Genomic DNA, 15,865 nt, shown 5'->3' with positions numbered 1-15,865 from the left:
GGCAATGATGGGTGGCATAGTTCACATGCAATGCTAAGCCGAACCATGGTTTAACATAAACATGTGAGTGTGTGAGCTCCTAGAGAGGAGATCGTGGCTGCTTTGCTCCTCCTTGGTCATTCTAGAGCTCAGCCATAGCTTGGCTTAGTGTGTCCTCTGAACTGGGACTTAATTTAGCTCTCTATAGTCTAACCCTAAGTTGGATCCAAAGCCTGTACTATGGTTTTTGGCTCATGGTTTGTTGAGGGGAGCTAAACCATGACCCTGGTTTCAGGAAACCTGCTAAGCCAAGCCATAGATTGGCTCAGCATAGTAGCAAAACAAACCAGGGAGGAGCAGAGCAACCATGATAATCCCTGCTTGTGAATCCCAGCTAAGTTGTGGTTCAATTTAGGGCTTGTCCACACTTATGCTTGTCCCATGCTTGGAAAGCAGAGGTCCAAGCGGTTTTCTGCTTTTCCCATGCTTTCTAGGAACTGGTCCAAGTGGTTTTGCCTTTGCTCCACCATCCCATTGAAAACACACTCGTTAGCTCTAAATCCGATAGAGGCTTGCTCTGATTTGGCAGTAAACAGTGGATTTTCCAAGAGGAAAGCAGCAGGGCAAATGGAAGTGTGGATGAGTCCTTAGTGTGATGTGCAAACCAGGCCAATGTATGGGTCCAAAGAACAATGCTTATTGAACAGAAAAATGGGGAAGAGGAGAGTGCTTACTCCTACTTCTGTTCTAAGCATCCATTTGGCATTGTCTTACCATAAGCACAAATAAAGTCCACTTGACACCTCTACAAGTGAAAGCAATACTTGATCTCTCACCCAATGAACGCAACATGGAGTGATGACTTGAATGTGTGAAAGCAGTTGTAATGAAACAAAACACCACAAGGAGAGCATTGTTCAATGCAGTGCTTCCCAGTGGAGGGGGTGCACTCGCTAATCTCCAAGTCATTGAATAATGTACTTGTATGAGCAAATTAGCCCTTGTACTGCAATTCTAATCATGTGTAGAGAGACGTCCCAGTGAGTTCCATGGAGTTTACTCCCAGCCATAGGATCTAGAATTGTAGACCTCGTCTCTCACATGACTGGGGAGACAGTGAGCCCCTGGATGTAGTCTCGGTAGTGGCGCCTGCCCTGTGGAATGCCATCCCACCAAATGTCAAAGAAATAAACAACTATCTGACTTTTAGAAGACATCTGAAAGCAGCCCTGTTTAGGGAAGCTTTTAATATTTGATGAATTATTATATTTTGCTGGAAGCCACACAGAGTGGCTGGGGAAACCCAGCCAGATGGGTGGGGTATAAGTTGTTGTTGTTGTTGCTAATGTGGTTCTCTGCTTTGCCAGCTTTCTAGTTAAGGGTGCATTTTGTCATTTCCCCTGTTGTTTTCTAGGATTATGGGAGTCCCAGCCAGTTCTGGGAACAGGAACTAGAGAGTCTACATTTTGTCATTGAGATGAAGAATGAACGCATTCACAACTTGGACAAAAAGCTACTCAACCTGGAAACGGTGGTGGGTTCAATGTACTCCTTTTCATAGCTATTCCTAAGACTTGGTGGGGTCTTGCAGAGAGGACCTTGTGCTCTGCTGTTCAAAACTGGCTAATTTCTGAGTACCACAAACACTTTCTCTTGAGCAGGGATGGAGAACCTTTGACCCTCCAGTTGTCTGGGGGATGACATCTCTCATCGTCCCTGACCATCGGCTATGCCAGCTGGGGCTGATGGGAGTTGGAGTCCTACTAACATCTGGAGGGCCGCAAACTCTTCAGAACCATGATCACCAGACTTCTGTGGCTTCCTGCAGAAGACAACACATTCCAAGTCCTGCGTTCTGGCCTTTAAACTGCCCCTCTCCCCCAGCAAGACCAGATCCAAGACCAGGGCCAAATTACACACAGTGCTAAGTGTCTTGATTTAAATTCACAATTTGTGAGTTCAAATGTGGATAGCAGCTGTGGAGAATGTTCTTTTAATTGGGATTAGGAGCATAATGCATGAGAAGACTTGGGGTTCATTTCATATGCTTCCCCATCCTGTTACTATCCCAACAATATTGGCCACTTTCTTGGAAGCTGTTATCCTGAGAGAGAGACTCCCATCAACACCAGTGTGGAAACATCCCTTCCAGTGCAACTAGCCACTTCAGGTGGGGAATTTTTGTTGGGACCACAGCAGAAAGGGAAGGATTAAACTCTCCTGGTAGTATCATGAGCACAAATCATCATGGATGAAGGATGTCTGGAGTGGACCAAAGAGACAAAACTTGATTATAGGTGTATTAATCCTTTAAGGTCTGTGGGAAGAAACATCTAGGTGAATGGAGCATAGTTGTGTTTGACGGAAGCAATTCCATGTTCAGAAAATGCTTACTGAGCTAAAATGGACACCACTGCAGCTCAGTTGCCTGTGAAGTGAGCTGAGCATCCGCAACTCTCTTGAAAAACAAACCGGGGTTCTGCTGTACTACTGAAATTCTTCTTGGTAGATGGATCATATGGGTAGATAGCTCTGAACTAAAAGAGATACATGAGCTGAATTGGCAGAGACTACATACAAGCCTACATTGCCACAGCAATCAGAGACAGGGCAGACACCAGGTTTGGTGCCTCTTGCAGACTTTCCCGAGTGACATAACCTCCAACATATTTAATAAGAAGGGGGTTCCATGCGGACATGTTCCCACAAAGTTTTAAAATACCTAATTGGGAGATTTCTTGTTGTTATTGCATGCGTGGAATACCTGTAGCTGGGGTGAACTGTGTTGCAATTGCATTTGGTGTTTGATCACACCCTTGGCCTGCTTACAGATGGAGAGAAATTTGTTGCTCGAGGAGAAAGTTAAAACCCTTCAACAGGAGAATGAAGATCTCCAAGTTCGGATGCAGAACCACATGGCAGTGACAAGGTGAGACCTTCAGCTGCAGTAAGCATCAGTAAGCATTGGTGAAGGGCCTTTGGGACAGTTCACCTAAAGCGGGCCCAGGGAAAGCCAATGGGTCAGGACCTAGATTCAGTGTGCTTGTCCTGCATAACCAGATGCAGCCCACCAGAGACTGTACATTGTTCTAAGTGACGCTAATAATTGTGTTTTTATATTGTTGTAACCCACCATTGGGCCTTCTAGAGAAGGGTGGGTAAGAAACCCTATAAATCAAAATAATAATTACAACAATGGCGATAGGATCAGCACAGACAGCATAGCTGTGGCAGTATTACATCTTCCCACTTCATTTGACAGAGGTGAGAAAGTGCGCATGATGAAAACCAAGGGTCACTCACTTAAGATGTGTAGCTGCCTGCTATGTGTTTATTTTTACTTACAGGGGCAAGGGAGCCTGATTCCCATGGTGAAGACAGCCTATGGGAAGTGGGGGCTCTATGGAAGTGGAGGCATATCTCTTCACCTCCCTCCGGGGCCTAAATGGAGATTGGTCCCTCCACAAAGCTTGGCACCAATATGGAATTTCCCCTCCCCATAGGCCCCACTTGGGGGTGTTGTGATTGTCATTTTGATCTCAGTAGAGGGAGTCTTCCCTCCTGTCTTCATAGCAGCAAACAGTTTGGGACGAAGAAGAGGGGAAACGCAGTTCCCTGCTACATGTCCAAGTTGGCCCCACCAGCCTCCGTCTCTCCACCGGTTCTAGGACTCCAAAGTCATTTGACTCTGTGCTTCTGCCCTGCAGGCAACTGTCCGACGAGCTCCTCACTCTCCGCGAGTCCCTGGAGAAGGAGTCGCAGCTGCGAGCGCAAGCTCACCGGGAGAAGGAAGAGCTGCTGTACCGAGTGCTGAATGGCGACTCTCCCCACCCGTTCCCTATCTCCACGGAGGCAACACTCATCGCTACGTAGCATTCGGATAGGCCAGAAAGACTGGGGTGGGGCAGGGAGGGGAGAGGTGGCTCCTTCCTTTTGTTCTAGGCCTCTCTATTGTCGACTAGACCTAGAACTCTCATGCTGAGTGGCACTCGGGTGCAAGTAAGGTTCCAGAGGTTGCGTGTGCTTTGATTTTCTCCCATAGGTGGCCTCGTTGTTTTGTGACACTTGAAGAGGTTGAATTGGCCTGCCTTAGGAATAAGGGGGGGTCCTCCACATCTCCTCACACACAAAAGGAGGTCAGCTTTAATGCTAGCCAAGACGTTTCTGTGTATGCCACTAAGCACTGACTAAGGGTCTTGCCCCACCCCACCCCCTCAGGGAGGTAGCAAGACTTGCTACCTCATATATATTGGGCCATGGTAGAAATGGCGGAGAAACGGTGGGAATCCGAGTAACCCATAATTTAAGATTTCAGTAGATAAAGCTGTAGGTGAGAAGAAGCCATAGGATAGAAGAGAGGCAATGGAGGTTTGAAGGCGCAGGCCCAGATCCGAACGTCCTTTCATCTGCCAGGTTTTGGAGGAACCAGAGTTTGCATGCCCACAAATGTTTTGGTCTGAGCTGGAAGAGGCAGACCGGACCACAAACTTGCATTTTGATTCCTAAATGCAAAACTTTGGAGAACTCGGGCAAAAATATGGATACAAACTTCTGTGGTTGAGGTGCATTCTAGATGTTCACCCAGTCACAAAGGAGCTACTTATCCACCACTATCAGCTCCTGCGTTGCTGGGAGAACTTTCTCTCTCTCCAGAAAATGACTCTGCTGTGTCATTTTCTCTGCTCGATGGCTATAATCTTTTTTACATACCCTCCTCCATGATGTGTTCAATCCCTGCCCACATGGCTGCCATGATTTCCGTGTTGAAACTGCTGCATTATATAAGCAGCTGCTGACACGGCTTGGGAGAGAATTGAACGGGCACCTCCTTGGGCTTGGTTCCTTTTAAAAAATATATTTTTTCAATAGAAGGTATTTTTGCCTGCTTTTATGAGTTCTTTGTCAGTTTAGAAAACAACAGATTGGAAATGGCCTTAAAATTGCAAGTCTTTGGAAACCAAGGGATTTTTTTTCTTTTTTTCTTTTTTAAAAAAGCAATTTAGCTTCTTGAGAAGCTGAAAAGGAAGATGGTGCCCTCCACTGGTTGTGATGAAGCAGTGCTAGTAGTTGCAGAGAAACGGAAGTTGCTCCAGGCTGGAGAAACTAGAGGCTAAATAGATAGCAGGTGCACGTAATGGTTGTTTTATGGGTTTTTGTTTTTAAAAAGAAAAGATGATTTGAATTGAGACAAAGGGTGTGTAAAATGTCTTGATTCTAATCAAGAAGCATTTTATACTTCCCTGCGTGGAGATGGTGGTTTGTACTGTGTATGTGAATGTAGCGTGTAGTATAAAAACAGTGGCTCATCACAGTGGCGACGCTCAGGAAAAGCCAGTGAACCGCTGGTTGTTGCCTTGAGAGAACATGACACAGATCTCCGCAACGTGTGGGCCACCCAGCCGAACGCTGGGTGTGCCAGGTGTTTCCCACAGACACATGCACGCACTCATTTTTGAAGTACCCAATAGATGGCAAAACTAGGAGAATGTTCACATCCAGTGGGCTGCATCACAGCCAGTGGGTTGCGAGCTGTGGAGGCCTAGCTCAAAGGCGTGGGTTCCGCTTCTGCAGCATGGCTTGGCGACAGTGATGTTTGTTTGCTAACGTGTTCAGTTCCTGAAATAATAATTTGGCCAACCAACAATTGGATCCCACCCAACCCTCAGTCTTGGCAAACCTTTATTTGTCATTCCTCACGTATAATGCAGCTCTGTCTGCAGCGGTGAAATGGTTTTATCTTGGGGAAACACAGCTAGCTTGTAATAATGCTGTATCTAATTGAGGCTTTCCACAAAATTTCGGTATGGTATCAGTTGGAAAATCTGTCACTACTGTATGACAGAGTGATGATAAGTGGGAGTGAGAAACTGCTAACTAGTGATCACAGTAAATATCTCATATGTGTGTGTTGGTGAAAACCTCTCACCCGCTTTATTATTATTTTTAAGTGATTTTCTCTCTCTTTTGCATTTATTATGTAAGTTATGAAGCAAATTCTGTGTGGATTTTAGGGAATTGGCAGAGGGGGTGGAAATAATCAAAGTGACTGAGTTTCTGGTACTGTAGTTAATGCCAGCACTTTTCTGATCTGGCCTTAGTGCTGCTAAAGGGATTCTGAGGCATGGGGGTGGGGCTCTTGTGTCAGTGGAAAAGCACATGCATGCAGAAGGTCCCAGATTCAATCCCAGTTTCCAGATAAAGGTAGCCAGAATGGAAAATGTCCTTACCTGAGAGCTGCTGCCAGTTAGAATAGGCAGTATGGACTAGATGGACCAGTAATCCAACTTGGCATAAAGAACTTGGGAAGCTGTGTTATAATAAGTCAGATCATTGGTCCATCTAGCTCAATATTGTCTACACTGACCGGCAGCAGCTCTCGAAGTAGAAACATTCCCAGACCTACCTGGAGATGTTAAGGAGTGAACCTGGGACCTACTGTGTGTAAAGTAGATGCTTTCAACCACTGAGCCATGCCCTTCCTCAGACAAAACTTTATATAGCCCTGCGAATGCAAGGAGCTTGCTCACCCTCTCCCTGAACAACTCACTTCTTCAGAGAGTAAGCACTGGTGAGCATGTTATGTGTCGCTTGTAGCGGCAGCAGGGGTTGGGAAAAGGTAAATGTTCTTCTTGTTTCGCTATTGTAGGCTATTGGGACCACAGAGCCTCACCAACGCGCCCTTTCCCAAAGATGTCCAAAATTTGAGATCTATCCACACTATACATTTAAAGCACTCTTAGACAACAGCCATGGTTTTCTCCAAAGGATCCTGGGAACTGTAGTTTGTTAAGGGTGCTGGCCACACAGACCTATGGTAACCAGCAGCACCCTTAACAAACTACAGTTCGCAGGATTCACCACAAAAACGTGTGTAAGAACGGTTTGAACATAGGATGTAGATGTGACTGTCAGAGCCGTCTTTCCCATAGGGCTTAGTGGTGCATTGCGCCAGGGCGCCGGCCTCTCAAGGGCGCCCCAGCAAGTGGGGTAGCTGCACAGCTTTGCCAGCGGCCTCCCCTTTCCCTGCACACCCGCCAGCTGCGCCCCGCCAACCATATGGCTGACTGGCGTGCAGCTTGCCTCCCAAGCCTCTGCGGGGATCACTCTCCTAAAGCGGCATGGGAGAGAGTTGTGCCGGCCCCCCATGGCTGGCAGTGTGCAGCTACGGCCACCCCAACACTATCCGTGGTAATTTGGGAGCACTGGGCGGATATTTGCACCCCATTTGCTAAAGACGGCCTTGATGACTGTAGTGCTGGGTCTGCACTGTAAGTCTCAGAGGACTTGTGAGGGGGGAAAGGGCAATAACAACACTTGGGGGGGGAGTTGTTGCCTCTAGCCAACTGAAAGAATGTAGAGCCAATGACCCATCTAGTCCTCCATCCTGTTCTCATGTGGTCAGCCAGATGCTAGTGAGAAGTCTCAAGCTAGACATGAACACAACCCCACTCAGCCCACCTGTGATTTCCAACAACTGGTATTCAGAGGCATAATGCCCAGAGCACTTGAAGGCCTGAGACAGCCTGCAGAGGCACCTCTACCAACTCTTCCTGGAAGTGAAGCAGCACAGAAGAAGAAGACTTCTGAACCAACAGTTCTCAGGACAGAAACTCCCCAAAGGCTCTGCAGTCCCAGTGAAGGGAGCCAAAGTTGACACCAGATCCAAACGCTGTCAAGCACCTTTAAGAGGTGATACAAATAGCATAGAGTAGCATTAACCAGGTGGCTCTTTCAATCTATTTAGCTGGTTTTCTTGACTCAGCCGTTGTAGTGGCCACCATCAGGCAAGGTGTTTCTTACCATAAGCCTTCAACCACCCAGTCCAGAATCAGAGCTGGAAGCAGGCCAAGAAAGGATGACAGGAATAAAACCTCTCACTTGTTTTTCAGAAGAATAGAGGACCCACTCCATTACTTATGTCAGCTTTCAATACTTTGCAAGGCGGCCAGTGGATAAGCCTAAAAGTGTATACTCAGAAGTAAGCCCCCCTGAGTTCACTGATTCTTACACCCAGGTAAGTGTGTAGAGGATTGCAGCCTCCGTCATAGAAGCGCACCTTGAAATCACTGGCTAATGAAATATGTGAAGTACGTCTTAGCGAAGGAGACAAAGGGCAGGAGCTCTGTTTACAGTTATTAACAAAGGAGAGTGCTTATTTTGATGAGAGTTTGGGGATCTGATCCAGGCGTTCTCATTTCTATGTTAGCAAACAGGGAAGGGTGTTTTGTGTTTTTGTTCACTTAATGATAACAGGTTTTATTATTATATTATTCAGCCTGCTGCAATAGCATGAGAAAGTTGTAAAATGGCGGCTGGTGGAAATTTTTCCAGTGTTGCAAAATGAATGTAATTTCTTGCAGCGTACAAATGAATGAAATGTACTTTCCCTCCCATTTCTGAAGTATACTTGTTCTTTATAAGGCGGGGAATGTTTGACCTCCTTCTCTGCCATCCTCATAACCTCTTGATTTATTTCTTGGTCCCCTGGTACATATCCTTCTTTCCTAATTATGGGACCGTAGGGTGATGCTGATTGTTGACAACAATGTTGTGTGTATGTGTGTGCTCTTGCAGAAAGTGGGGTGGGGAGGTCATGAGAACTGGGAGGGGGAGACTGGAAGCTGTTCTCTCAGTCGCCTCCCAACATGTTATTGCAAGCTTCCTATGACTATGGTCCTACACATATGCAATAGAAGGTGGGGCCTTCTGAATTAAGCAGGACATCTGAGTACATGCTTGGGACCTGCACAATTGTGTACACACAGCCCTGACTTCTCCATCTGGCTATTTAGTCTGGGGAGATGGTTTATAGGAGCCCACTGCTGCACGCATGGAACACTTGGATCCAAGCCTAAGAATTTAAACACCCTTCCCTGATGGGTGATGCTTCTGAAGACTCTGCAGCCTCTAGTAAAAAACTTTATAATGAAGAGCATTTCAGTTCAGTGGAAAATCACTGGGCCTGCACCTAAAATTGGCTACTTAGACCTAGAGAGGAAAAACAGGCATCCTGAAACTTGTTACTTAGAACCAGTTAAGAAGTACAGATGAAAATGGACATCATAAACAACTGGGTAAAGTCATAAAAATAAAATAAACTGATGTTGCCAAAATGTCAGTGTCTTCCTGGAAAATCTCTGGTTGTTCTACCTCTAATTTTCTCTCTTAAGTTTTCTTTGTGAAGGCCTTTTTTCCTTTCTTTTTTTTCCCTACAAAGAAGCATTCAGTGATGCAAATTGCTACCTGATAAAGGTTTTACCATCTCCACAAGGGCCAGAGCAGATGAGATGGCAAGAACTCCCAGCTCTACATTTTGTCCAATAGGACCTACAGGGTAGATATGGATGTGGGTATTACAGATTTGGACTGTAGTGTTGGAGGACTTTAAAAAATAAATAAATCACCTACTTACTGAAATTCTGCTCATGCATATCTGCCTTTGAAACTGCTGTTGCATGTACATGCATATATGCCGTAACAGGGCGTATAGCTGCTGGCAGGGATCTTAATTGGGAAAATTGCAGGGTTAACCCTCCGTAACCAGACAAATGGTCTCAATCCCGTCTGGAGTCTCTCCAGGCTGATTATATATAACATTTAAAGAGAGGTGAGATCTGATCATAAATCTCAATAATCTTGTTTGACCCTATGAATGAAGATGTTCACACAGAGCCAGAATTCCCAAGACAGCATTTTTCTGGCAATAGTCATGAATATCTTTGAGTGTTTTCCTGTCTTTCACAATATCCCTGAGAGCAAAAAGGTACTCTGCTTCTGCTTCAAAAAGATTTGTGCTACTTTAATGAGTCAAACATGAAAGGGTAAAGAACAAAATAAAAGAAGGCAACTGTTTATCCCTCAGTTTTTGATGGCAGCCTCTAGAGTTTGGATTTCCAGTAGGACCTGGACTTTCAGCAATGCAGGACCAGAGGCGGTTACCCAGACTTTGCCTTCTTTGGGGCTGGTGAGGCTGGAACCAAGCGAATGCGGGTGGACACTGCAGTGCCTCCTTGCAGATTCTCAGCAGTGCAGGTGTACAAACCATCATCCACAGCACGTGCTTCATCAACGTAAAGGATGCTCTCGGATTCCTGCTGCACCTGCCCACCACGTCTCACCAAATCTGTGCGTTCGCGAACGTAGGGTGGTCTGCCAATCTGAAAGTGAGGAAGGACATTATTTGAGAAACATGGCAGAGCACATGGTAGTCAGTGCACAAGAGAGTTTAGCAGTGGCTTTTTCCAGTGTGTGGAATTCTAGCAGCACCCACTCCTGTAACTTGGAAATTATTCAGATGCAAGCAAAGTGCATGACAAGGTTGCCTGGTGTTTATCTGCAGAGGAACAATTTATGTTTTCATTCTGCCTCTGGCCTACTCATTTGAGGAGGTCAGGCCAATCATTATTCAGCTTGTCTTTCTTTGTATGCTCTCATTGGCTAGGTTTGTGGGTTTGGCTAACCTTTGTTCAATTTCTAAGGGGGAAATTCCACAGATCAGCAGGAAAGGAGACGGGCTTAAAAGACCTGTACTGTTACAGTACAAGCCACTTTTCTTATCCCACACCCACTCACCCCATCAGCAACCTGTTACCTACTTGCTGTCCTGGATATTCCCACGTGAAATCGACAGCAATTTCTGGTTCCCCAAAGACAGTGCATGTGACATTGAAATTGTCTCCAACATGGAAGGAGGCCACTGAAGCTCTGATAGCTGGCTTGGGAACTGAAGAAGGATCTGCAGAGTTGGAAATAAAACACACACCAAGAGAAATCAGCATATAGGCATGAGTTTCTGCCACTGCCGCATTGCTCCTTGTGGAGTTGTTAGATAGGCATGGCATAGCGAAATTCTACAGTTCTCCCACTTGGAGCACAGGCTGAATGGAAATGGGGCAGTGGATCCTGAGTCTGAGGCCTCTCCCACTCTCTCTCTGGCCTTAGTGATGCTCTGCGACAAGGCCTTGCCTGTGAAGCCTTCTAAATCTGACTGGCAGCCTTTGTGCAAGTCCAGCAATGGGCAAAGATTTGCATCAAGGTGTCACTGATAGAATAATGACTCCAAACTTTGACAGGTCCCTGCCGAATCAGAATTACTTCTTGCCTGGAGAAAAAGGCCTCATTCAGTGGACATCATGGAAAGTGACAATACTTCCCACTCCCTTCTGCCTGGGTCCTGATTGCCTGGGAGTTGTATATAAATCATTTTAAATTAGGTTAGAATCAGTTTTGGGCATTCCTTTGCAACCTGTGGTCAGCAAACCAAGACTCCTTTTCCTTGATCGGCATGACTGAATCTCCCTGATCATAAGCACATCCCTTGGATAGAAAGAACACACCTGCATTCTCATAGTCACATTCCCTTTTTCAAAAGAATGGAACTGTTTGATGAGATGAACTTCTTTTATCTCTAAAGCAGCCACATACCCTTTTGGGACAGTTTGGGCTGAATTAATCTGAATTTGACAAGCTGTGTTTTAAAAAACATTAAAATGAAAAAGGCAAGCAGATTGGTGGACTTTTCTTTCTCCCTCTCTCTCTTATACACATACACACACTTGGGAGATAGAGAGATAGATGATTAATTGTTAAGGCAACTTACAGTTCACATAAATCAGCATGTATTTTGTGGAGATCTGCCTCACCCCATCCACATTGGCCATGCAGAAGAGGGAGCCAGCATGGGAAGGTTGTGGGCGGTGGATGATGAAGCCCCTCTTCACATCATGCGAGATGTCTAGTCCATCCACAAGCACTTTCTCGGGGGGGAACTCCCGGTGCAGCGTCACTTTGGCTGCTGGATTTGTCACCTGGCATGGCAGCAGGGTGGGATGGTTTGTACGCAGTTGAATCACTTCATAGTAATCTTCTGTGGGCACAAATAGCTCCTGAGGGTCTGAGGGGGAAACAGAAAGGGGCGTTTGGATGTGTAGAGACAGTGTCTTCTCCTGGGCAGCGCCATACATTATTGTCATCTATAGCCTCTCTAGAAAATCCACGTGCAATCATTTGTCAAAAAAGATGCTGCCCTCTCAACGAAAAGGGTTCCCAGCTTTTGAAATGGCATCTTTGGACTAATCCCCAGGCCATACTCACCTCTCCACAGCCATTTCATTTACCAGCCCTCCTCTCACCCTCCTGATGGAATATGCATGGACCGGGATGGCTGGTGGTGCTGTAAGTGTGTTTAAAAGTAGCCAACTGCACAGACGCAATATTCACATTTGCAGCTCCACTCAGTTTTCTTCTGGCCCTGCCCAGTATTGTCAAGTGACCCTCATAAGTGTGTGGGGGTGTCTTAGGAAATAATGACTAGGAAAGGGGAGACCAGAAGCAGGGAGGAAGAGGTCCACCCCCCACCACCTTAAACCAAGAAAAAAGCCTGGCCTGTGAAGAAGATGAATGTTTTGCCCATCTTGTCCTCTCCATCACGGCACTCGCTGTCACGGCACTGGAAGGACCAGCAGCTGTACTCGCCCGTGTCTGCCGCGGTGGAATTGGCGATGGTCAGCTGACTGTGCCTCTCAAAGTGTTTGATTCTGAAAGAGAGAAGGGCGAAGATGAGGCAAGGAAGAGCTTTCCCCTCCAGACCTGGGACATTCCATCCATAAGCACATTCACCACTGAACGCAAGACCACGTCACATCTACCCAACACAAACAGTTGCCGTCAATATGCTCACCGCAGTCGCCTCTCCACGTCGTCGTCATCCAAGTAGGGAGGGTATCTCCATTTGACCGCCTTTCCTTTGCAGCGCAAATCAAGGGCTTCGCCTGCTCTTAGCACCAGCGTGTTGGACACCTTCTGGAACTGCCCCTTTGCCACTGCCCTGGTCAGAATGGTCAGCTTGCCTTCCTTGGGAACAGTCATGGCTTTAACTTGGCTTTTCTTTAGAAACTTTGGAGTCCCCTGTTTAAGTTTTTTACTTGGCACTTTGGGAAATTTGGAGCCACCAACTTTCAGCTCCTTCGTGGCTGCCTTCTCCAAAGCTTTGGAAGGCTTTTCTTTTTGGCATTCAGCTATGAAGAGAAACATTTATATGAAACATTACAGTAGTGGCCTTGACCTTCACTTCATATATACATGATATAGGACTGGTGTCACCAGTCTCTTGCACCAATCCTATTTTTTTAAACTTTCTATTTATGAACGTCATCTTGCCACACCTATCAGGACTATTGCCAATTGAATACAAAGCGTTACCTTGGAAGTCAAACACCTTACGAGTCAAACGTTTAGGCTCCCAAATGCCGCAAACCTGGAAATAAGTGTTCCAGTTTGCTAACGTTCTTTGGAACCCAAACATCCAACGTGACTTCCACGGCTTCCGATTGGCTGCAGGAGCTTCCTGCAGCCAATCAGAAGCCGTGCCTTGGTTTCCAAATGTTTTGGAAGTCAAATGGACTTCCAGAACAGATTCTGTTCGACTTCCGATGTACCACTGTACACAATACACTAACAGATATTAAGCTTCTCCCAAGTGCGTGCTCTCCCAACTGCTTTGGACTACAACTCCCATCAGCCCTTGTCAGTGCTGCTGTGCTGGCTGGGACTGATGGGAGTTGTAGTCCAAAACTGCTGGAGAGCACCTGGTTGGTGGTGGCATGGTGCACATGCATGGGCAAGAGCCCCCAACTGGCTCCACTGGTACATTTGCACCCCACAGACCTTGCTACCACCTTACCCCTCCTGGCAAGCAGCAGCCAGTGACTCACCTGACAGGAGGTCAGGTAAGTACTTGGTCCCACCACACCATCTGCTATTTCTTCTCTGGACTTGAGCTCAAATGAGATCCACAAGCACTGGAACCAGTTGGCAGCCTAGGGGTTCACAGAACATCTTGCCTTAAAGGAGGCTTCCTATCTTTGCCTGCAGAATGAATTTCTCCTGCTCTAAAAAACCTCCGTTAAAATTTTGGATTCTTTGCAAAATGCATGTATCTGCAAGTATAGTCCACCCAAACCATGACATTCTCAAACAGTCCTGATATATCATGTTCAGCAAATCTTCTGGCGAATGTTGATTCTGCAAGTTTGCTGAGTAGCTTTGCTCTCTGGTCTGCCCCTTCACCAGAGGTGTACCTAGGGGTTGGTTCGGGGCAAGGGCAAGTACCTAAAAAGGACCTATCAGACTATGGAGTGTCACTGTGTGACAACACAGTGATGCTGCAATGATAAAATCAAAAGTGGGAGAAGCTTCCTATCCTTCTTGCACCACGACACAAGGGCATTTGGGGTTGTTTTGCCCTTCCTCCTCACATTGCCCTCATTCTGGATGCTTGGAGTATTTGGGTCATGTAAAATGTAGTAATTTCTAATGTGATTATTGTGGTAAAGTGGGTATTTTCTGTAGGAGGGTGCCAATACAGCTCCTTGCCAAGGGTGCAAAGGAGCCTAGATACGCCTCTACCCTTCCCATATTTATAGCAGTGTTCCCAATTGTTTGGACATGTAGGAATTCTGCACTTGCAATCTAGTCCAAGGCCAGGTCAAAGCTCAGGAGCTGATCTCTACCCCAGATTGGCTCCTGGTGCACAGCAGCAATGAGAGGCTGTGGGTGTTCATGCTCCCCACAAGAAATTCCTTGTGTGGGAAATGGAGAAATGCCCTGAGCATTTGAACATTTATTTTTCTGCTAGAGAAGGGAGAGGAATCGTAGGAACACAGAGGGACAAAGGACAAAGGAAAACATGACTTACCCCAAACAAAGAGGAGGGTGAAGCAGCTCAAAACAGCCAGCACTTTGAAATTCATCCTGGGACGAACCAGAGACAAGAAAATGTGTCTCTGCACAGCCAGTTTACAAGTGGTGAAGTTGCTATGTGCTGCTGCAACTTCCACAGCTTAGAAGAAATCTCACACCCAAGTGTTCTCCTTGGTGGGCGGGGAAGGCGAGGGGGTGGGTAGTACGGGGTAGGAAGGAGATTTCAAAGCAAAGCAAACTCATGGCTTGCCCCTTTCAACAAAACCCCTTTCACACATGAATGCCGCAAGGGGTCAGGATCCTACAGGGGAGGTGAATAGGCCTATTCAGTGCAGCACTCTGTCAGACGCGCTCCAGGCTTAAAACCAACAATTTCCAATTACAAAATATTATGGCTGATCCCTTTTCAGATGCATTCCACAGAAAGCAGCGGGGGGTGGGCAGAGAAAGTAGTTGATGTTTCTTAGGTTTAATGAAAGTAGCTCAGGCGAGGACCAGTGCCTCTCTCCATTAGAGATGGAAGAGTCTCTTCATTTCTGTTTTCTCAGTTCTTCATTTCTCTAATATTCACTTATCCACATTTCCACATCATTATGAGATTTGTTTATTTTTAAAAGTCCTTATAGAAATTTCTCAGAGTTTCAATTTGAATTTCTCATAGTGAGACACATTTTTGTATATTTTGCCCAATATACTATTCCCCTAAGCAATTTCCCCAATTCGATGCATTTCTTCTATGTTACTTTCACTAATATATAGCTGCATTTTAGGATACGTATTGTTTCAGGAACCCTGGACCAGATAGGAATTGAACCAAAATTCTCCCACCCTCCTCCTCCCAGTACAGCTCCAGAGATGCTGTAAAGCTGCAGATATTCATCAGATCCTCTGAATACTAAGATGAGATCCTTGAAGAAAGGACAGTCTACAAATGTAACAAAGAAATTAAAATATGAATGCTTTACAGCATCTTTAAAGTGAATGTCTTATGGCAGATCTTTTGATATACTGGACATATTATGCACATATAACTGGTAAATCTGTCTTAAACTCTGCTTAAATTGGAGTTACGCTGGCACACAGAGAGAGAGAGAGAGAGAGAGAGAGAGAGAGAGAGAGAGCGCTTACCAGTATATTGCTGTGACTATACAACTGGGAGTCTGGGACATAAGTATCTAAGGTGAAA

At 46.0% G+C, this 15,865-nt stretch overlaps 2 protein-coding genes across 3 annotated transcripts in view; one reads left to right on the top strand and one right to left on the bottom strand.

Moving 5' to 3' along the window:
* The window catches only part of CCDC69 (coiled-coil domain containing 69), a 36,322-nt gene extending 27,230 nt beyond the window's left edge, over window positions 1-9,092 (top strand). For both annotated transcript variants that reach the window (XM_080996042.1, XM_080996041.1), the window contains exons 7-9: window positions 1,394-1,513; window positions 2,811-2,908; window positions 3,687-9,092. In XM_080996042.1, coding sequence (XP_080852168.1) covers window positions 1,394-1,513; window positions 2,811-2,908; window positions 3,687-3,852 — 384 coding nt within the window. In that variant the 3' untranslated portion in view covers window positions 3,853-9,092. The remainder of the gene's footprint in view (window positions 1-1,393; window positions 1,514-2,810; window positions 2,909-3,686) is intronic.
* A 665-nt stretch (window positions 9,093-9,757) lies between these two features.
* Window positions 9,758-14,865, bottom strand: LOC308471769 (platelet-derived growth factor receptor-like protein). Its single transcript, XM_080996040.1, has 6 exons — window positions 14,675-14,865; window positions 12,659-12,995; window positions 12,364-12,515; window positions 11,579-11,872; window positions 10,575-10,714; window positions 9,758-10,136 (listed from the first exon to the last, which is right to left on the bottom strand). Exons 1-6 carry the CDS (start codon window positions 14,727-14,729, stop codon window positions 9,915-9,917), a joined length of 1,200 nt encoding a protein of 399 aa, XP_080852166.1. The 5' UTR covers window positions 14,730-14,865; the 3' UTR covers window positions 9,758-9,914.
* Window positions 14,866-15,865: the final 1,000 nt, after the last annotated feature.

The sequence above is a fragment of the Podarcis pityusensis genome, assembly GCF_964106645.2.
Source record: "Podarcis pityusensis genome assembly, chromosome: 2".
In the NCBI taxonomy this organism is placed as follows: domain Eukaryota; kingdom Metazoa; phylum Chordata; class Lepidosauria; order Squamata; family Lacertidae; genus Podarcis; species Podarcis pityusensis.
This window is presented reverse-complemented; position numbering and strand designations above follow the sequence as displayed.

Coding starts and splice junctions, on each gene's coding strand:
- LOC308471769 (XM_080996040.1), bottom strand. CDS start 14,729: ATGAATTTCAAAGTGCTGGCTGTTTTGAGCTGCTTCACCCTCCTCTTT. Junction 12,996..14,674: donor CACCCTCCTCTTTGTTTGGG/GTAAGTCATGTT, acceptor TTCTCTTCATAG/CTGAATGCCAAAAAGAAAAG. Junction 10,137..10,574: donor GGGAATATCCAGGACAGCAA/GTAGGTAACAGG, acceptor CCTCACTTTCAG/ATTGGCAGACCACCCTACGT.